Source organism: Grammomys surdaster, unplaced genomic scaffold (assembly GCF_004785775.1).
Source record: "Grammomys surdaster isolate TR1022 unplaced genomic scaffold, NIH_TR_1.0 172, whole genome shotgun sequence".
In the NCBI taxonomy this organism is placed as follows: domain Eukaryota; kingdom Metazoa; phylum Chordata; class Mammalia; order Rodentia; family Muridae; genus Grammomys; species Grammomys surdaster.
This window is the reverse complement of record NW_021604620.1, coordinates 8,333,999-8,356,918: the sequence shown is the minus strand read 5'-3', so window position 1 is coordinate 8,356,918 and position 22,920 is coordinate 8,333,999. Positions and strand designations below refer to the sequence as shown.

Sequence of the window (22,920 nt, the reverse complement as noted above, 5' to 3'; positions counted from 1 at the left end):
ATATATACCTCTGTTATCTAGGTTTCTGTAGTATCATCTGTGAAGTTCTTGACATGATAAAAATGGTATGATAATGCGTTTCCCAAAACACATCCCTGTCAGGACCTGATGTGTGTCTGCATACAGCTGTAGTCACGATAAGTATTAAGAGATTTCAGAGAAAGGTCACCGTTCAGCATCGATGACATGGGACTGGCTCCAGCTCTGCAGCCCATCCTATGTTCGGCCTTACGAAAGCCTCCCTTTTGACTTTAGTTTTAGCTGTGTGCTAAAGGGCTGGGGTTTAGGTGTGCATGAGTGCAGGTATATGAGGAGGGCATAGGTCAGATCTTCTGGAGTCAGAAGCACTTGCGAAACCACCTCTCATGGGCATTGGGAACTGAACTCAGATCCTCTGCAAGAGCGATACATGCCCTTAACAACTAAGCCATCTCTCCAGTCCCCAAAATTAATTATGAACTTATTAAAAGTTGTAAAAATAGTATATAAAGAGATCTACACCCACCACCTAACAGCAGTGTCTTTTTAAAAAAAATTATTTATTTTATGTATAAATAAATTAACTGTAGCTGTCTTCAGACAAACCAGAAGAGGGCATTGGATCCCATCACAGATGGTTGTGAGCCACCATGTGGTTGCTGGGAATTGAACTCAGGACCTCTGGAAGAGCTATCAACGCTCTTAACCGCTGAGCCATCTCTCCAGTCCCCAGCAGTATCTTGTATAACTGGCACTTTAGGTCCAAACCAGAGAGCAGATATGGGAACAGTCTTAAGTCATCCCCAGAGCTCAAGCAGATCTCACCATTCTTCATGCATGTACTTATTAGTATTTATTATTATTAATTTGCTGTTGTTTGAGACAATGTTTCACTGTGTATGTCAGGCTGGCTTCAACCTCTCAATCCCCCTGCCTCAGCTGACCAAGTGCTGAGATTACAGCCCAAGTGGCCACACTGACTTGTATATTTACAATTTCTGTGTGTGCCAGATCTTCATGTATAAAGCGAGGGCCTTGCATTTTACCTTTAGTGTATGACCTAAAATCAAGCCACCTCCAGTATATAACCAACGCTTTACTGGGAGTAAGATTCAAGGACCATTCCCTCTCCTCCCTATGGGATCTGTGTTTGCTCTTCCATTGAGACGGAGGGCAAAGGGTTAGACTATGTTAGCTGTGCCCTCTGAGGGCATGGCTCCCGGGCCAGCTTCAACTGTTCCCTCACAAGAAAAAGCCACATAAATTTGCATCAGTTCAGGCATGGTGGCATGGGCCTTTGATTCCAACACTTGGAAGGCAGAGGCAGGTGGATGTCTGTGAGTCTGAAGCAAGCCTGCTTCAGGACAGCCAGGGATACATAGTGTGATCCTGTCTCAAAAAGAAAGAAGAAAAAAAGAAAGTAAAGAAAAAAGAGAAAAAGGCAAAGCCTACATCCATCACTAGTTTTCTTAAGAACAAGGCACAAGACGCCGTTTGGATCTTTCTGCTCTAATGGCCCAGACACCAGAGAGCTCCCAAAATAGTGACAGGAAAAAACAAAACTCTCCCTCAGACAATTGACAGGCCTTTTCCTTTTTGGCATGGGGAATTCATTTAACCAAATATTTTTACTTCCAGGCCCTGTAGAATGAAAACAGATAAACACAAAGTTATACACTCTGGGGCTGTGATTTACAAATGAGGTTTCACGGGAGAGACATAGAAGTCACCTCAAGCTAACTATACTTTGTGGTCGTGAACAAATAAGAATCATATGTGGTGTGTACACTTGTGGTCCCAACTTCCTAGTGAGGCAAGAAGCCTGCAAGATCAAGGGCAGCCTGGGCTACACAGGGAGAGCCTATCTCAAACAAACCAATGCATAGAGATAGCCAAGGATAGAGTTAAAATCCAGTGGGGTACTCAGGTCCCTACCTTATTTATTTATTTATTTATTTATTTATTTATCACTACAGTTCAGTCTCCCTGATACCTTAATTCTCAAACTGGTGCGCGTGTGTGTGTGTGTGTGTGTGTGTGTGAGAGAGAGAGAGAGAGAGAGAGAGAGAGAGAGAGGAAGGAGGGGGAGAGGGACAGAGATAGAGAGAAAAACATTTCATCTTTTGCTTTCCTTGACCATCCTAGATTTCTTTTTTTTTATAGTGAGTTTATTATGATAATATAATACATGGTCTTTTTTTTTTAAAGAATTATTTATTTTATATATGTGAGTACATTGTAGCTGTCTTCAGACACACCAGAAGAGGGCTTCAGATCCCATTACAGATGGTTGTGAGCCACCATGTGGTTGCTGGGAATTGAACTCAGGACCTCTGGAAGAGCAGTCAGTGCTCTTGACTGCTGAGCCATCCCTCCAGCCCCAATCCTAGATTTCTATGTCAACTTCTCTCTTCCCTCTCTCCCCATGCTATGACAACTCTATTCAACAACCCAACAATCTTTTCTTCCCCCCTCGCCCCCCTGTGTATTTCTCTCTCTCTCATAACAAAACAAAGCCAGGGTCTCATGTAGACAGCCCAGTTGGTGTTGGTCTTGAAATCTCTGTGTACCCAAGGACAATGTCAAAGTCTTGACCCTCTTTCCTTGACCTACTAAATGTTGGGATTATAGGACTCCAATATCATACCTAGCCAGTTTAAAGGGAACACACACACACACACACACACACAGAGGCACGTGCACATATGCACACAGAGTTAAGAGGTATGGGTGTTTTTTGCCTGCACAATAAATTTGTGCACCATTTGTGTGCCTAGTGCCCTGGAAGGCCAGAAGAGGGCACTAGATCCCCTGGAACTGGAGTTACAGCCGGCTGCAAGGCACCACGTGGGTTCTAGGATGTAAACCTGGGTTCTCTGCAACACTCACTCTAAGCAGCTGAACTGTCTCCCCAGCTACGAAGGGAATGATTTTCAAGGGTGGCCACCAGAAGAATTCCAGGGAAAACAGAGCTTGGAGTCAAACTGAACTCAGCGTCTGCCATGATAAGTGTGTAGGAAATCACTGGAGTCTGACTGGTAAATGCAGGAGCAAGGGGTTTCCCCGTGCAAAGGAAGGGGTGGCAGGAAGACAAACCGCCCCCTCCCCCACAGGAACAGCTGAGGCCAGTGAGTCAAGACGTGACTCCACCCAGGGTCATAAAGGCCTGGTTTAGATCCCTCCTGCTTCTTCGGGTTGTCACTGTGTCACCATAAGGCCTTTCCTTTAAGCCTCAGAGTGGTCTCTGTGAGATGAGAGGAGGGATTCTCCAGAAGCAGTTGCCACAGGTCTTTGTGTGTTTCACCTCCTCTCCAGTGAACACAGAGAGTGTACCTCACATCCAAGACCGGATGACCGAGGTGTGGGGAGTCTTCCGCCTCCAGCAGAAGAAACAGCCACGTGACCAATCCAGGTCTGTCACGAGGTTCTCCTGTACTTGGGTACTTGGTTACCACCAAGAAGAAATAAATTTGCCAGCACCAGGGAGGCAGAGGCAGGCGGATTTCTGAGTTTGAGCCCAGCCTGGTCTACAGAGTGAGTTTGAGGTCAGTTTGGACTACAGAGTGAGTTCCAGGCCAGTCAAGAATATACATGAGATTCTGTCCCAAACAAACAAACAAACAAACAGCCCTATCCCAGCAAAAACAAACAAACCCTCAAGTTCTAACTATACAGGTACTAAGATATTGTGTAGTGTTTGCAACCACCACAAAGGTAACTTCCTGAGAGATCTGGCCCTCCATAATAAACTACCCCCCCACAGCCAACCCCTCCCATGATGAACCCAGCCAGCTTCATGTAACCTGTGATGTGTATCAGCCTCCTTTTTGATCTTATTTAAGCCAGTGTGGTCAAATTTCCATCATCTTCAACTACCTCACTGTGGAGAGTTAAAAAGAACATTGGCAACAGTCTCAAGTACTCAGCAAATGGTACTGATCACTAGTGTGCTAGGTACAAACAGCTGTGCCAGGCAGGGTATCTACGGAGGGAAGAGAGGAAAAGCCAAGCCGTCGATGGCGGCACCCAGGAAGCCCTGGGTCTGATCCCCAGAACCTCTGACCTAATAGTCACTCGCCTCCCCCAGGCCACAACGATTTGACTGTCAAAAGAGAAAAACAGGTTTCAGCCCGGTCTAGGCCACTCACGGCCTCTGTTTCGACACACGATCCTTGCCCAACTATCTGTTAAAAGTGCAGAGGGCATGTCCTTCGTGTATCCAAAATAATTACTACAGGCTCGGCCTTGTGCGTCTGTTCAGCTTTCTGAGGGAAATCTAAATCTTCTGATAGCTTATTTTTACATAGTAGCAATGAATTCAACTGAAGCAGAGCCATGTGCTTGGGACAAAGGACACGGAATCTGTCCTCTCTGGTCACCCTCAAAGGCAGCTACCAGAGTTGTCAGTCCATTTTCTGGAGAACAGAATCAGCAGAATTCCGTTCTTCTCTACCTCCTCTCCCAGTTCTTAAAAAAAAATTATTATTATTATTCTGAAGGAATGATTTTATGTAGCAAAGGATGACCTTGAACCCTGAGGCCTTCTGCCTCTGCGTCCGAGCTGCACCACCCTCTAGGCTTCTGGCAGCCTAAGGAACCCAGTGCAGTGCGTGCTAGAGAAACCCTCGGCCAACTGCGCTACATCCCAGCACACCCCTTCCTTCTTTTCAAGATTAAACAATTCTCTCTTAACCACAGGACTGGAAAACAGCACCATGGAAACGCTAGCTACCTATTCAGCAAGTAAATAAATAAATAACTAATGCCAGCAGGTGAAAAGGTTGCCCGAGGTTTCTTAAGGGAGCCGCACTAAATGCGTTCACTTAGACCAGCAGCTCCTCCAAATGGGAGGGAAAAAGAGAGGACACAGGAGATTTGACCTCCAGTGCTCACTGTGTAGGAATGGTGAGATGGATCGGGTACCAGAAACCGACCTGAGAGCATTCAGAGATGGCTCGGCTGTTTGGAGCATTTTTCGGCTCTTCTAGGGGAAGAGCAGTTCCCGGCACCCACACTGGACAGTTTGCAACTGCCTGTAACTTTAGCTCCAAAAATTTGACAGTCTTCTGGCCTCCATGGGCACCCAAACACAGGTGGTACACACACATAAATAAAATATAAATCTTGAAATGTATTGGCTTCTTGTAAACATTAGAACCAGGCAACAGCTGTGAGAGGGCAGGAGGCGGCTGATAAAAGCACGGGCTCATTGGAACTAACAGGGGTGTGTGGGAGGCTTTGGGGGTGCTGAGATTTTGAGACAGTGAGGTCCATACCACTTAGGTAACATCACCTGATCACCACAGAGGGCTTCAAAATGTCTTTAAGAAGAAAGGAGGGAGGGTCTGGGCAGGGAGTGACATGGATTTGGTGAGTAGCTGCCTTCAGGAGGAGATGAGGCAAACAGGAACCAACAGCGTGCCCAGCGAACCAGCCAGAACTGGGCTCCGTAGCACACACCTGCAATCCCAGCAGTTGGAGGCTGAGGCAGGAAAGTCAGGAGTTCAAAGTCACCATTGGCATCACACTTAGCTCACGCAGGGTCAGCTTGGACTTCCCAAGACCCTCTTTCAAACAAACACCTCAAGACCAAAATGAAACACTAAATACAAATAGTGGCTGAGTCTTTTCCATAGAAGGATCAATAATAATCCAAATCGAAGGCTAAATAAATAATCCCCCTGTTCAACGTACCGTAGTGAGGCTGCTGTTGTTTACAAAGACAAAGGAAAAGAAAAAAAAAAAGCAAAGGTGTTAAACCAGAAAGAATTCTGGTTTACAACTAACCACCAACTTGGCTATCAGCCATCAAACCAGGAAGACAGAAGAAAGACTGTCCATGCTCTAACAATAAACGGTCAATCTAGAGTTGTGTGGCCTGAGTAATTATCTCCCAAGAATGAGGAAAAAAAAAAAAAAGATTTTCAGGAAACTGAAACAGCCGAGGGGTCTGAGATGTAGGCAAAAAGCACTGAACGGGAAGCAGCTCCTTCGGCTGTGAGTGTGCTCAACTGCTGGGGGCACAGAGCGAGGAGAATGCTTCCCGGAGGGAAGAAAGGGGATTAACAGAAATGCGTTAGGTACTAAACGTTCTTTCCAGGTCCAACAGAGGTAAGGTCTCAGGTGAGATCTCTATCCTTTATTTAGTAAGAGGGGCCACTCGTGGGGGGTGGGGTGGGATAAGAGGGGATGAGGAGGAGAACGGGGCTCTGATAACCAGTGCAACAGGAAATACTTTTCATTTATAGTTTAGAGGGGAAGGGGCTCTGGTCTTAGAGAGGGGGGATCTCTGAGATTCCTTAGCAGATCAGTGAAGTGTCTTCTGTAAAGCCATATTCAGCTGGCCATGATGGCACACTAGGGAAGCAGAGGCAGGAGGAGCTGTGAGTTCGAGGCCAACCTGGTCCACATTTTGAGTTGTATGACATCCAGGGGCACACAGTGAGACCCTTATTTGATTGATTGTTGTTAGAAGAAAGAAAGAGAGAAAGAAAGAAAGAAAGAAAGAAAGAAAGAAAGAAAAAAAGAAGAAGAAAGAGGCCTCATTGTAACCCTACCTTGTAACATCCTAGAAGTTGTTTTCATAGGTCAGGATTTGAAGTGGGGCCTGTCTGCTCTACAGGGGCAGCCCCCCCCCCACCCGTCAGTTAGTAGACCCCTATGACCTGGGGTTTCATCCGAGTTACAGTTCTGGGGTCTGCATTTTGTTTAGGAGCCAGGTGAACAGGTCAGCCAGAGAGAAAGGGCCATTCAGACACATTCATAAAATGGAATAAAAAAAATGACAAGAGCTGTAGACAGCTGCATGCTATCAATAATAAATATTATTATTATTGTTATTGGAGGCAGAGTCTCACTATGTAGCTTTGGCTGGCCTAGAATTCACTATGTAGACTAGGCTAGCCTCGAACTCACAGAGATCCACCTGCCTCTTACCTTGTTTTTGAGACAGTGTCTCACTGGCCTGAAGACCGCAGGGATCCACCTATCTGCCTTCTACACCTATACGCACAGTGCTATACCCAGCTTTTGACATGAACACTGGGGCTCTGAACTTGGGTTCTCAAGCTTGCTCAGTGAGCATTTATCTAAACTCTCCTCTCAGCCCATACCTATGATCTTGAACTTCAGAACCTGGAAATTAAGATTCTGCCCTTCATAAATTATACGTCTTAGGTATTCAGTCACAGTAGTACACAATCCCAAAACCAAGTTGATATATGGTTGGCTGTCTTAATATTCTTTAAGTTGTACATGTTTTTTTTTTTTTTTAAATCTTTATTTTCCTAGCCATGGTGGGATATTCCTTTAATCTCAGCACTTAGGAGACAGTAGCAGGTAGACCTCTGTGAGTTCCAGACCAGCCTGGTCTCCATAGCTAGTTCCAGGCCAGCAAGGACTACAGAGTGAGACTATCTCAAAATAAATAAATAAATAAATAAATAAATAAATAATAAGGACGACAACCAAAAGAACCAACCAAAGACCAAAACCACAAATCAAAACTTAAAAAAAAAAAAGATTGTTATTGTTTATGTATGTGGCTGTGTATAATTAATGTGTGTGCACACACATGCCTCACTACTTACGGACATCAGGGGACAATTTTGTGGTCACTTCTTTTCTGATATGGTTGTGAGATATCAGATGTGGGTGGTGGGAATGCGTCCTCTAGAAGAGCACTGGACAATCTTAACTGAAGAACCGTCTCTCCAGACCCTCTACCCACTTTTTAGCGGCTTCTAGGGGTTGAAAGGTCAACAGACTTGGGCAGTGTGCTTGCTACTTTTATATCAACTCGACACAAGCTATAGTTATTTGAGCGGAGGGATCCTCAATTAAGAAAATGCCTCCATAAGATAGGCTGTAGGCAAGTCCGTAGGACATTTCCTTAATTAGTGATTGATGGGGAGGGCCCCACCCATTGTGGGTGGAGCCATCACTGGGCGGACAGGCAGACTGAGCAAGCCATGTGAAGCAAGCTACTAAGCAACATTCCTCCAAGGCCTCTGCATCAGCTCCTCAAGGTTCCTGACCTGCTTGAGTCCCTGTCCTGACTTCTTTCAACGATGAACTGTGCTGTGGACTCATAAACCAAACAAACCCCTTTCTCCTCAAGTTGCTTTAGTCATGGTGTTTATCATAGCAACAGTAACCCTAAGACAGGCAGCAAGTACCTTCTTCCTGTTGAAACATCCCACAGGCCCACATATACATACACACATGAACATAATACATACATACATACATACATACATTACATATATATGTGTGTAATATTTATACATTTATGTATATATATTACACACATATATACACATATACATAATATATATGGGTTTTAATGCTTTATGACATGCCAGTTGTTAAATGGGTAAATGAAGGAGCTAAATATTATATAAATCCAGAACTTGGGAGGTGGGGGAGGGAGCATCAGTCTATGCTACCTGAGATCGGGAGGGTTGAAGGCAAGGAGGAACCTTGTTCTGAGAGTCTGGGAAAAGACACCACTGTACTTCTCACTTGCATAGGTCCAGAAAATTACCCACAGCAAGCCAATCCCCAGTGCTTTTGAAAATGGAGAACAGAGAACATACGTGGTAACTCCAACCTGAGCTGTTCCCTAGACACCATTTATGTCAGTCAGCCTTACAATACCATCTAACCTCACCCTCGTCTCCCGCCTCTGTTAGTTCAATGTAATCACATAATAGAGTTTAAAAACAAAAAAACCCAAAATCAAAATCCAGCATTAGCTTCCCAGGCAGTGGGAAATTAGCTCCTGATATGGAATGGTTTCTTCAAGCCACTGGAAAGTCCTATCAGACTTAAAAACCTTCTGATCTAAGTTCCTGGGAGGAGGCACATGTGTGCTGTCTGTACACATATGCATTCAGGGATGGACACTGAGGCCAGAGGAGTACTCTCTCCTTTATTCCCTGAGACAAGGTCTTTCACTGAGCCTGGAGCTAGGCTCGTGGTCAGCAAGCCTCCTGTCTCTCCCCTTGCCCTTAACTCTACAGCTTGGGATTACAGGAGCCAGCTTCTTATGTAGACACTGAGGATTTGAACTTTGATCTTCACGTTTGCACAGCAAGCTCTCTGAGCCACTAAACCATCCCCACACACCCCAGTAGACCATTCAGTACAGCTGTTCTAGAGATCCACAAATTTCTCCAACTCTAAGGGAACGATTGGCCTGTGAGACAGACGATACGGCTCACAGACTGGAGGCAAACCTGGAGTCAAGAGCTGATAAGACCAACATTTCCCCCTCTCTGCTGTTTCACTGATGGCCACCCAGGAGCTACCTCTGAAGCGTCTGCCTCTAGGAGCCCCTTCAAGCCTCAAATACTAACTAGCTCAAAGCTAGTATTTCCGAGTGAGATTTACTCTCTACAGAGATCTCAGGCGTTGATAGGAATTTAGTGGTGTAGCCTTTACAGCTTCAATGTAAAGAAGTCTGTGCTGCCACAGGCTGTTTCTGGAAACAAGGTAGATTTTAAATAAATACAGCTCTCGCCGGGCGGTGGTGGCGCACGCCTTTAATCCCAGCACTTGGGAGGCAGAGGCAGGCGGATTTCTGAGTTCGAGGCCAGCCTGGTCTACAGAGTGAGTTCCAGGACAGCCCGGACTATAAAGAGAAACCCTGTCTCGAAAAACCAAAAAAAAAAAAAAAAATACAGCTCTCTTTCTCCTCTGAACTATTTTCCCCCATAAAGAGGAACCTCTTACAATTAGGTTTGGGATATGGGAAGGCGGTGCAGGTGAGATAAGGAACGAGGTTGGGGATTGGTCTGTTTCTTGCCACAGGTCATAAGTTCAGACCTCTGGAAAATCAACCATCCCGTGACTTATCAGGCTTTCTCTGACTCAAACCTTCTAGTAATGGAAGTTGATATAATCTTTCCACTGTGGCCTCAAAGCTACGCCATTCACAACTGTAGCTAAATCATCCTATTAATCTTTTACAAAGTCTAAATAAACTGAGCATGGTAAAATACACAGGTCTCTTGGTTTCTTACTGTAGGCTTGCTTGCTTATTTATTTATTTATATAGGTTTTGTTGTTGCTGTTTTGGGTTTGTTTGTTTGTTTGTTTGAGACAGGGTTTCTCTGTATAGTCCTGAAACTCACTCTAGAGACCAGGCTCAGAGATCCACCTGCCTCTGCCTCCTGAGTGCACCATGACTGCTGGCTCCTACTGTAGCTTTTAGCCTTCAAGATTCTTTAATGCCATGACTCTGCTAGGTGTGGAGGTGTTAAATATTAGCACCTGGGAGGTGAGGCAGGAAGATGGGTAAGTAAAGCCTGGGCTACACAGGGAGACTTCATCTCAAAAAGAAGAGGAAGAAGAAGAGGAGGAGGAAGAGGAAGAAGAGGAGGAGGAAGAAGGTTAGGGCTGGAGAGACGGCTCAGTGGTTAAGAACGCTGGCTGATTTTCCAAAGGACCAGAGTTCAATTCCCAACACCCACATGGTAGCTTAAAACTGTCTGTAACTCCAGCTCCAGGAGAACTGGCACCCTCACACCAGTGCACATAAGATAAAATAATTAAACCCCAAAGAAGAGCTGGAGGCGTAGCCTAGTTGGTAGGTTGCTTGCCTAGCATGCTGGGATTCAATCCACAGCTCCATGTGACACGAGTGTGGTGGCACATGCCTGTAACCCCAGCACTCTGAGTTGGATCGTCCTTGGCCACACAGTGGGTTGAGGACACTCTGGGACGAGGGGCACTGTCTCTAATGAACAAGCAAACAAACAAATATATAACCCCACCACTGAACACAGTTCATATGAGAGACGCTGAATCTATGGTGAGGCAGGCGACTTGTCCACAAGTGGTGCTGGGACCACTGGATAGCTGGATAGCTGTATGTAAAACAATCTTTACCTCATACTATATTTTTTAAAAAAAAAATCAAAACAAATCATGGACATAAATTTAAAATCTAAAAGTATAAAACTAACGGGGAAACATACACAGGAGTGGATGTCTATGAGTTAATTAGGCTTTCTTGGACATGACAAAATACACATACAACAAGAAGAACAACTGCAGTCTGGAGATACAGCTCCCGGCTAACAGTATTGGCTGCTCTTTTAGCCCCAGATTATGTTCCCAGCACTCACTTGGTGGCTCAAACCACCTGTATTTCCAGTTCCAAGGGATCCGACACCCTCTTCTGGACTCTGCAGGCACCATGCATACACATGGTACACACGTGTACAAGCAGGCAAACACATATATAAGATAAAAATAAATAATTCTATAAGAATTAAAAAAACAACAACAAAAAACCTGGATTTCATTACATAACATGTGCATGTCAAAACAAACAAACAAACAAACAAACAAGAAACAACAACAAAAAAAAACCCAAAACACGGAAAGTGAAAGAAAAAAAATCACCTCAGCCTGGAAGAAAAGTTTTCAAGGTGTGGATCTGTTGAGGAATTTACTACAGGGTATGAGAGAAATGGTAAAGATAAAAAGCAAACCAGCCCCTGGGAAATAGTCAGTCAGTAAAACCCTTGCTTTGCAAGCACGAGGACTTAGATTTAGGAAGGGAAAAAAGGCCTCCATTGGTAATACCTGCTTGTAATCCCAGAGCTGGGGAGGCAGAGACAGGAGGATTCCCGGGGATGAGTGGTCAGCCAGGCTAGCCTGTCGTGCAAGGTCCAAACCAAAGGGAGACCCTGTCTCAAAACAAGGTGGACATTAAAATTGTTTTCTGGGGCTGGAGAGATGGCTCAGCGGGTAAGAGCACTGACTGCTCTCCCAGAGGTCCTGAGTTCAATTCTCAGCAACCACATGGTGGCTCACAACCATCTGTAATGGGATCCAATGCCTTCTTCTGGTGTGTTTGAAGACAGCTACAGTGTTCTCATAGAAATATAAATAAATAAATCTTTAAAAAATTATTTAAGGAAAAAGGTTCACAGTAGTATTATATTCATGATGGTCAAAATACGGAAGCAAAAAATGTCTTCCAGCTGGTGAGTAGATAAACAAAATCTTGAATACGATAAGACGAAATAGCATTTGATCACAAAAATAGTAAAATGCTCACACACTTCACAGCATGAGTATATCTTTTGATTTCAGTTGGTGTCATGTGTGTGTGTGTGATATGCATGTATGTGCCATGTACACATGCAGGAACCAGAGGTTGGCTTCAGATGTCTTCCTCTATGGCGTTACACCCTATTTTTTTTGAGTCAGGGTCTCTCATTAGTCCTGGAGCTCATCAATGGGCTGTAAGCCTAGTGATTCCCCTTGTCTCTGCCCCCGAGCACTGGAGTTGCAGGTACATGTCACCTGACGCAGCTTTTTCTGTGGGTGCGAGCGATCTGAACTCAGATTCTCATGCCTGTGCCACAAGGATCTTATGGACTGCATGAATAATTCTTGGAAGCACGACGCTAAGTGACAGCCATCCAAGAGTAAGGACTATGCGGAGAACTCCATTTACGGGTAACATGCAGAGCAGGCAAATCCACAAAGACAGAAAGTAGGTTAGTGACTTCCCCTTAGGCAGACGATGGGAAGAATGGGGAGTGTCTGCTACCAGGTGCAATCTCTTTAATGAAGTGAAGTTCTAATTAGCTAATGGGGATACTTTGTCCAAACCTATAATCATCTATGATCCTCTGAATTGTACCTTACAAAAGGTCAACTTTACAAATGAGTCATATCTCAGTAAAGCTAGGAATTCGTGCCTGGTACTACTATAAACCTGGTCACAATGGCTAGGGTGGACATAGTTCCTGCGGCTGAGCCTACTAGTGTTACTTTGCTAAATAGATAGCTACTGTCCTTTAGCTCTAAGTGGGACATCTGTGCCATCCTTTCCAAGGCTCAGGGAACAGCAGCAGAGGGGGCAGAAGGATGTAAGAGCCACAGGATAGGGAAGAGAGCTGCAAAATGCTGTACCCTGGATGTGATGTGGCTGGGGTACCTACAATCCCATAGCAGCTGTGCTTACTTGCTTTACACATACCCAAGACCCAGCCCATCATCATCCATCATAGCTCAGGCCCCACCCCTCCCTAAGGAGCCATAGGTAGTTAATAGTTGCTGAGGAGGGGAGTCCCTTTTCTTAATGGTGTAGCCCCTGCTAAGCTGCCCTTGCTCAAGTAAATAACCCCTTACTCATGCTCACACAGGCACCCTTGATGAAGGGCATGCACCTCCATGCCCTCCCCCTTTAAAATTAATTCTAACAACTCTAAGAGTTAAATGATCCAGAGAGAGAGAGAGATTCTTTTTTGTTTGCTTGTTTTTTGTTTTTGTTTTTCAAGACAGAATTTCTTTGTGTAGGCCTGTCAGTCCTGGAACTCGTTCTATAGGCCAGACTGACCTCAGACTCAGAGATCTATTTGCCTCTGCCTGACAAGTGCTGGGATTAAAGACGTGCGCCATAAGCACCTGGCCAGAGAGATTCATTTAGCTTAAAGGATGTTTGTTAAAATGTCGTTCAAAGAAGAAAACAGGCACACATGCAACCATAGGAGTCTGGCTGCTTCTGGGGTACCGTGTGGTCATTAGGAATGGGGTAAAAGGGCCTCGAGTGTTGGTTCAGTGGTTAAGAGCACTGGCCGCTCTTGAACCCGTGGCCAAATAGGCATGCTGGCAAAACACCTGCACACAGAAAATAGTAAAATAAGTATTTTTTAAAAGACAAAAGCAAGTTGGTCAGGGAGGCTTATAATTAATAATACTTATGCATTATGTAAATTCATATAATAAAGGATGCTTTAAAAGATGGAATTTTAAAAATTCATATAATAAAAAGTGTTTTAATGCCTGAGTAAGAGTGGCACCCCTCAAGTCCCAAAACTCCTGAGGCAGACACACATAGGTGGATCTTTTCTATTTCTAGGCTAGCCTGATCTACATAGTGAGTTTTGGTGTAGCCAGGGCTACATGATGAGACCATGTCTCACAAAATCAAACAAACAAACAAACAAACAAACAAAGGTGGGAAGAATAAGAAATAAGTGAATAAAGAAAAGAAAGAAAAAGAAAAAGGGGATGGGGAGGGAACAAATATAACAAATATAATATAATCTTAACAAATATAATCTTAACTGCTGGCTCAGCGGTTAAGAGCACTTGCTACAGTTGCAAAGGACCAGAGTTCAGGTCCCAGGACCCACTGTGGGTGGTTCACAACTGCCTCCAGCAGTAATCCCAGCTCCAGGAGAGCTGATGCCTCTGGCTCATTAGGGCACCTGGGCCCATGTGCACAAGCCCATTCACAGACACAGGTGTGAATATAACTAAAAATAATCTTTTAAAAAAATGGGGCTAATCACTTATGGGAAAAGGTATTCAGTGTCAGCAAGAAACAGGGCATGTGCTCACTTTGGGAGAGCATATAGTAAAACTGGGCAGATACATAGTTCCCTCGCAGACACACCCAGAGCCTTGTTCCTAGGTGATTAGAGTGTGTCAAGTGGACAATCCATAGCCACCATAGCCACAGCAACAAGTTGTTTATGTTTTTAAAAATTATGGATAAGTATAACATAACTCAAGAAATTCCAGAACAGTGTACCCCAAAAAGTAAATAATGGTTCACCAAAAGTTCTGACAGTAGACTCAGAGCAGGCCTTTGTGCTGGAATTATCCCACCCATTTCAAGGCATTCTAAAGACTTCCGTGAAATGGAGACGACCCCCCCCTACTCTTTTGAAAAGGGGTTGACAAGATGGTGATTCAAATGCCAGCCCTCAGTCCACCCAATACGTGTTGCCTCAGCTGAATTTGCTTGTGACAGTTAAGTAAATAAAAGGGGACTTAACATCATTACATGGATGCTATACTTCATTTGAAAGTCCCCAATAACAGGAAGGATTCAATTAGCCCAGATTGTTGCAATCACTTTGATTCTGTTTCAAGTGCTTGTAATAGTTACAAGATTGCAGCATTGTCCAATTCACAGGTCAAGTACTGGGCTGTTACTAGCTTGTAATGAAACTGTAAAAGGAAAGAAACTCCTGTAATTTGGTTTCAACATAGAGTTACCATGGCACAGCCTTAAGTATTGGTAGGTTGAGCAACAGGCACTCCCCCGACCCCGCAATTATTTCATTTCTTTAAGGTTCAAACAGAAGTCATTTCTTCCAATGAAAGTAGTGAGGGGAGGCAGGTATGTCTTAAGGAATAGGATGGCAGAAGTCAGAAATACATCCACGGTCCTCCATCCGCAGATGATCACCATACTTTATGACATTCAAGAAACGGCCCATTATAAGCTGTATCTTGATCCAGATACTAACTCTCAAACAAATAAGTATCTTAGAATAAAGAACTTGGGGCTGGAGAGATGGTTCAGAGGTTAAGAATGCTCACTGTTCTTTCAGAGGAGTGGAATTTGGTTCCCAGTACCCATATCAGGTGGTTCACGGGTATGTATGTATGTATGTATGTATGTATGTATGTATGTATGTGTAACTCCAACCCAGGGGATCCAGTGCCCTCTTCCATCCTCTGCAGAGACACAGATACACACACACACACACACACACACACACACACACACACACACACACATAATCAAAAGCATACATGGGCAGAGAGGGGGAGGAAGGGAGAGGTGTTATGGTGTATGATGTATGTTTGTCTGCATGTTCCTGAGTGTGGGTGTGTACAGGAATACCACCTTGCATCCAGTTCGTTTGAGACAGGTTTCTTTGTTGTTTGAAGCTGCATGTACTGCAGGTGGGTCTCAAAGCCCACCCCCACAATGACATACTTCCTCCAACAAGGCCACACCTCCTAATAATGCCACTCCCTGGGGTCAAACTTATTCAAATAACCAAAGCATCCATGCAAATGAGGGCTGGAGAGATAGCTCAGTGCTCTTGCTGAGCAGTCCTGAGGATTGGGAGTTTGGGTCCCAACATCTACAAGGTAATAAGCTGGCAATGTGGACACACACACCTGTAACCCAGGTTGGAAGGACATGGAGGCAGGGGAATCACTGGGTTCTAGCCTAGCTGAGAAAATGCAAGCTCCTAGAATCAGGGAGAGATCCTGCTGCAAACAAATAGGGGAGAGTGACAGAGGACATACAAGACCTCTTCCTTCACACACACACACACACACACACGCACACACACACACACACACACACGCCCACACCAATAAGTAAACTAAAAAATGTGTAAACAGCAAGCCACATATAATAAAGAAAAAAGTATAAGAGGAGTTTTGGTTTTGTTTTTAAGTGGAAAGACAGGCTGGAGAGATGGCTCAGCAGTTAACAGCATTGGCTGCCCTTGAAGAGGTCCCAAGTTCAGTTCCCAGCAACCACATGGTGGCTCACAACCATCTGTAATGGGATCCGATGTTCTCTTCTGGTGTGTCTGAAGACAGTGACAATGTACTCACATAAATAAAACAAACAAATAAATTTTTTTAAAAAATGTTTTAAACTGGAAAGACTAGAACAATAAACCAAATTTTAAAAAAATTTTAAATTATGTTTTCCTTATTTGAGAGAACACACCAGGTACTCAATGTGCAGGAAGAAAAGATCCTCACACGAAGCCATGTCACTATGACAACTATAGAGAAAGAACATTCTAATGGGATGGGGGAGATGCATTGGAATTAACTTTTTCTTTTGAGAAAGGTTCTCACGCAGCACAGGATAGCCTGGAACCTGTTATGTAACTAAGGTTGACCCTGAACTCCTGACCCTCCTGCCTCTACTTCCATATAAGTTACCTGATGGCTCAGCTGTGAGGTGTTTGCCAAGTCATAGGTCAACTGGTACTGGTCTAAACCAAGACACCTGATGGCTATCATGGAAGACAGGCAGGGCTGAACTTCCCTGGTCCATGTATTGCTCTTCTATTGCTGCAATAAAGCACATGACCAAAGCAACTCATAGAAGAGTTTATTTGGACTTATGGCTCCAGAAGGTTAGGCCCCATAATGGCAGAGCTAAGGTGTGGTGGCAGAGGCAGGCAGTTTGAGGGCTCACAACTTAAACCCAAGAAGAAACAGAAAACCTCTTCTGAATTGGGAATGGCCCCAGGCTAAAGCTCACCTCCAGTGCTTCCTGCAACAAGGACACACCTCCTAAGACTCCCCCAAGAGTACCATTAGTTGGGGACCAAGTTTTCAAGTATCAGAGACAACGGGGGTCATTTCATTCAAACCATCACAGTCTAAGAAAGCCAAGACTTCATCTTTTGGAGCGAAAGGCAATGCATAGTGTCTAAGATCAGCAAGAAACTCCAAGAGACAGTACCAGAAACATGTTATTCAGAGACAGCAAGGTAGCTCAGCCGTAGAGGTGCTGGCTGGCAAGGCCCTTCAATCCCAGGAACCAACGCAGTGCTGAGAACTGATTCCCTCATATTGACCTCTAACCTCCAATCTTATGCCTGTCAGATAAATAAACAGGATAAAAGAAAAATATGATTCACAGCATTAGGTATGGAGACAGAGTGAGAAATTTGTGTTTTCCTGCCTGTAACATTATTTGGCCATCTATGTATCTATGTATCTATGTATCTATGTATGTATCTATCTATGTATCTATGTATGTATCTATCTATGTATCTATCTATCTATCTATGTATGTATCTATGTATCATCTATCTATCTATTATCTATCTATCTATGTATGTATCTATGTATGTATCTATCTATGTATCTATGTATCTATCTATCTATGTATCTATCTATCATCTATCTGACATCTATCACCTATCTATCTATCTATCTATCTATCTATCTATCTATCTATCTATCTATCTTGTTTTTTTGGGACAGGGTTTTTCTGTGTGGCTCCGTCTATCTTGGAACTCACTCTGTAGACTAGACAGGCCTTGAACTCACAGAGATCCACCTGCCTCTGCCTCCCAAGTGCTGGGATTAAAAGTGTGTGCCACCACTGCCCATCTCAAGTACTGTTATCTCTGTTTGACAAAGGTGGGTAGAGATTGGGGATAAAGTATCTGCTGCATAAAAGTCCTGCGGTTGGCTCCCCAGCATCCAAGTAAAAATCTGGGTATGGTGGTGTTTGCCTATAATGCCAGTGTGTGGGGTTTGAGACAAGTAGATCCCAGAGGCTCAATTAAATGCCCAGGTTCAGTGAAAAATAGGTTAAGATGGCTCCACGGATAAAGGCATTTGCCACCAATCCTGACAACGTCCTTCAAATCCCAGGGACAACTTGGTGGAAGGAGAGAATAGACTGCCATACGTTGTCCTCTGACTCCCACAGGTCAGGTCCCCCTCCCAAATAAAGAAGGGAAATATGAAGACATCCGCATGTCACCCTTCGGCATCCACACCTGGAGAAGCATAGCCACACATGCCCACGCACACACATACACCCAAACCAAAAACTGTACGGACGAGTTCACTGCAGCCTATAGACCCATGCCAAAACCACCAACAGTAGTTTGCCTTAGTGATGGGATGAAGGGTCCTTTACAGTTCTTTTGCTTTCGTATTTTCTGGAGGTATGTAACAGAGAGCATGTGAACAACAAACCAGACAACACAAATCGGTAGTGGTCCGAGCCACCCCACAGAAGCCCCAACTCAGTCACTTGATGAGCGTCTATTTGCTTTGCTGAAGCAGGAGAGCCTGCCAACTCCCTCACTTACACAGCAAATATTTGTGGAGCTCTTTAACGCCAGGCCAGGCCTTGCACTGTGACTGTACTACTTAGGGCTACTTAATAGGGCTGCAGATACCCTAGGGGCTGGCTGGGCCAATCATTTTGGAGATGAGCTAAGCCAACCCCTTGCCAACTTTCTGTGGAAGCTGATTTGGTGGGTCTGGGGTGGATCTGGACCTTGAGCCAGCAAGCTCCTGGAATCCACACAGGGGCTGCTGAAGGTTTCTCAGAGGGTCCACGCACGTCTCGGCCACCGTACACCACGATCTCCCCCCATCCTTTAGCTTTCATACGGACTGGATTTCAGTTTCACAAATGTTTCCTTGAGTCCGAGATGCAGCAGAAGGGGGGGGGGGGGGAACTCCTACTAGACTGTGGGAATTGACGCTCCTTAGCAGGCAAGAGCAGACAGCAAGAAGAGGGAAGACGTGGGTTTGAATCTCAGCTCCGCCAACACCAGCAAACTTCCGTTCCCTCTCTGAACCTCAGTTTCCTCGCGTGTAAAATAAGATTACTTGCAACCACCTTCATGGGAGAGCGCTTCAGGGCCTACACAAGCTCAGAAGCTTCTTCAGGACTGACACCCTGGCAGAAGGTGAAAACAATAGATAGTGGCCGCCACAAGTAGTCAACAGAACTCCAGGCGGAAGGCCTGGCTTCCCAGGAACAGCGTGTACAAGCCCTGCCTCCCTCCCAGGCACGTACCCAGCCCCCACCAGGATGTGCTCGGTCCGTACAGCGGCCCTCAAGGTCTCAAAGAGGCTGAGATTCTCAGATTTATTCAGGGAAATGTTCTTGATTCATGTCAATTTGACTACAGGAAGATAATTACGAAAAAGTTCTCTCCTTTATAACGTATAATTGGAAAACTTTTAGAACCGGGGGTGCGGCTCAGTGATAGAGCATCCGACTGGCACGTGAAGCTCTGGGTTCCAGCCCAGCACTTTGGAAGGGTCAGTTTGATAAAAAGCTTTGTTTTTAGGGACCCATGAACGTGGAGATCAGGTGAGGTAGGCCCTAGGTATTCCGGACACCCATGATCAATAAACGCCCACCAAAGTACCCGTTTCTCGGGAAAGACCACCATCCTTTAATGAAAACAGCAAGCTGAGATGCCTCCCACAACAGACATCCTGAGGGTCACGACCCGGTCCCCAAGAGAGTCTCAGGTGAAAGAACCTGGATGTGAGTTTTGCACTTTACAAAGAAGTCGAAGCTCAGCTCAGGAGTGTTCCCGGAGCCCGCGGGAAGACCGGAGCCAGCTCGGTGGGCGGAGCTGGAGGCGCAAGCTAGCCTAGTCCACCTGCCTCCCTCTGCCCGGCCCAGCCCGGCCCGGCCAGACACTTACGATCTCGGCCACGATCAGGAGCCCCGGCGGGGTGCGGAGGAACTCTCGGTCGTAGGCGAAGCTGCTGCTGGTGGTGGAGAAGTTCTCCGCGAAGGAGCTGGTAGTGGTGGTGACCGTGTGCGAGCGCGCGCGCTGCTGCTCTTCCATCGTCGCGCCGGGAGCTGGCCCGGGTCCTCGGGGACCCTACCCCCACCCAATGAGTTCCCTGGGCTCAGGATCGCGGGCCAGGGAATCGCGGCTGATGGGAGGCGGGCAAACCCGGGTGATCTCCAGGGTCAGGTCCGCGGGTGTCCCCACACGTCGTCGCGCGCTCTCTGGGTCTGCTCGAGGACCCGGGAGCCGGATCGCTGGCGACCGGTGGCTGCGGACGGCGGGGGAGGGGAGAAGAGGGGAGGGGAGGGGAGGGGCGTAGACAGGGCGGGTGAGGGCGGGCACTCCGGGACCTCCCCTCGGGGGCGCCGCCGCGCGGCCACAGCACCTGTCTCCCGGGGACTGAGAACTCTCAGGGGTGCAGGGACGCGCATCGGATCGCTAAGGGTGAGCGGCACCTCCTGGTCACACTCCTCCTAGCTAGGGCCACGATCAAGCTCCACCCACCTAGGGCCACCAGACTTGGACCAAGCTTCCTCCCACCTGGCCGGACTGGCAGCAGGGCCTCTTAAGGAAACTCAGGCCTCTAGGGACGTGGCAGCTCCGGGACTCAGACAACCAGGCGGATGGGGGAGGGAGGCTAGAATTGTGACCCAACCAGACCTTAGACCTTAGACGGGGGATCGATGCGAGGCCGCTTGGACAGCACTTACCCACTCTGCTGCAGCCGCCACCAAAGCCAGGCGCTGTTTCCTGCCGGTCCTGTCTGGAACAATTTGAGGAACCAACTTAATCGCCGGGGGAGTGAGACTCTTCCAGGCGCTCCCCACATCTCTGGCGGGGACTGACTAGCTGGAGCATGAGAGGAAGATGGAAGGTGGGGAGATGTTCCGGGTTCCTGGTCAAGATGTTTTATTATGACGGATCTCATTAGTCTTGGAGGAGGAAAAAAAACTTGCTTTAAACTTGAAAGGAATCGTCTGTGCGAAATGATGTTTATGACAAGCTAGCTGTTCTTCCTGGGGTCAGGGAGGAGGGGGTGGACATCTCATTGCGTGGACAGCTGTGTGCCAGTCAGGTGAGTGCTGCACTGAACCCTGGGTACTTGTGTAATTAGCATGAAATTACTGATTCTGCTTTACTCAGTGGTTCTGCTGGACCTCAGTGGGACCACACGTGTTTCAAGACAGAATGGATGATGGACATCTGGCCAAAATGATCTGCTTACCTGTGCCTGTCCCCCTCCTGTTTTGTTAAGAGTGGCAATAGACAAGTAATTTGAACCCACCAAGTGGGTTTTGATTCAAAGTGAAGACATATCAGATTTTAAAAGTTGTCAGAAGGTGTATCCTATTGGTGGATCTGAAAAGAAAGCACAAACAGCAAGCTAATGGAAGGAGTTAGTTTATGGGAGATGGTGGTACACGCTTTTAATCCCAGCACCCAGGAGGCAGAGGCAAGCAGATCTCTGAGTTCGAGGTCAGCCTGATCTACAGAGTGAGTTCCAAGACAGCCGGGACTACATAGAGAAACTACTGATTTGAAAAAACTAAAACAAACCAAAACATCTTTTTAAACCTGGCGGTGGTGTTACATTCCTTTAATCCTAGCCTGGGAAGGTAGAGGTTTGAGGCCAGCCTGGTCTACAGAGTGAGTTTCAGGGCAGCCAGAGATATACAGAAAAATCCTGGTTTGGGGTGTGGGGGTGGGAAGAGTTCAAATCTGGAGCCTCCCTAGGAAACTTCATCACTGGGGGAGCTGAGGCAGGAGGATAGAGTTCAAAGCTAGCCTAAAGCTATAGGATGAGACCCTGTCTCAAACAATAGTCTGTGCTACATAGCGAGCTAAGCCTGGATACAGAGATAGGTCTTGAAATAAACAGTTCGAGGTTGTATTGGGCTCCACAGAGGGTTTGAGGCCAGGCTACATAGTGAGATCCAGTCTCCTCTCCCACCCACAATGAAAAAAATTTGTTTCCTTGAGGCACCACCTACCTGCCACCACCTGACGTCAAGTCGGGCTGGGATTAAAGGCATGGACCACCACACTTTTACTTATTTATTTGTTTATATTTCATGTGCATGGTAGTGTCAGATCCCCTGGAACTGGGGTTATAGACCTTCTGGGCTGCTCTGTGGGTGCTGGGTATTGAACACACATCCTCTGGAAGAGCAGCCAGTGCTCTTAACCACTGAGCCACCTCTCCAGCCTCAGGAATTCAAGTTTTAGACCCCACTGTAAACCAAACCACTGAGGACAGAGCTAGGAAGCTGTATGGGAATGAGCCTCCAAAAACCCAAGTGCTCAGAGAAATTGCTAATCCAGCTTGGGAGTGAGAGACACGGGCGTCTGGAGGAGCCTAGGGCAACATGCACAACACATATCCAATCCCGGAGACACAAGTCTCAGCAACTCTATTCATAATACAAAGGACACTCCCTTTCTGAGACCCTTGCAGCAGGATGGCTTTCAGAATTCTGGCTTTTCTTTACTTTGGGAAGGTTGGCTAAGTGGCTGGAGAGGTGGCCTGCACACTAAGAGCGAGACTGTTCTTACAGAAGACCAGAGTTGGGTCCCAGCACCCATGTCATAACTACCTGCAGCGCTAGCACCAGCGGATCCAATACCCTCTTCTGATTCCTGGGAGACCTGCACCTCACATACACTCACAAAGACACAGACATGAACATAAAGATAAATCTTAAAAAGTAAAATAAATATATATGCTATTTTCTTTGTGTATGTGTGTGCATGTATGGGGGGTGTGAGTGTGTATGTGTGCATATATGTGTGTGGGGGGTGAATGTGTGCATATATGTGGGGGGTGAATGTGTGTGTGCATATATGTGGG

At 46.0% G+C, this 22,920-nt stretch overlaps 1 protein-coding gene across 1 annotated transcript in view; it reads right to left on the bottom strand.

Annotated features, from left to right (window-relative positions):
* The window catches only part of Cmtm8 (CKLF like MARVEL transmembrane domain containing 8), a 56,831-nt gene extending 36,348 nt beyond the window's left edge, over positions 1 to 20,483 (bottom strand). Inside the window, exon 1 of the mRNA XM_028767359.1 lies at positions 19,980 to 20,483. Within this exon, the coding sequence (XP_028623192.1) occupies positions 19,980 to 20,126 (147 nt within the window). The 5' untranslated portion in view covers positions 20,127 to 20,483. The remainder of the gene's footprint in view (positions 1 to 19,979) is intronic.
* Positions 20,484 to 22,920: the final 2,437 nt, after the last annotated feature.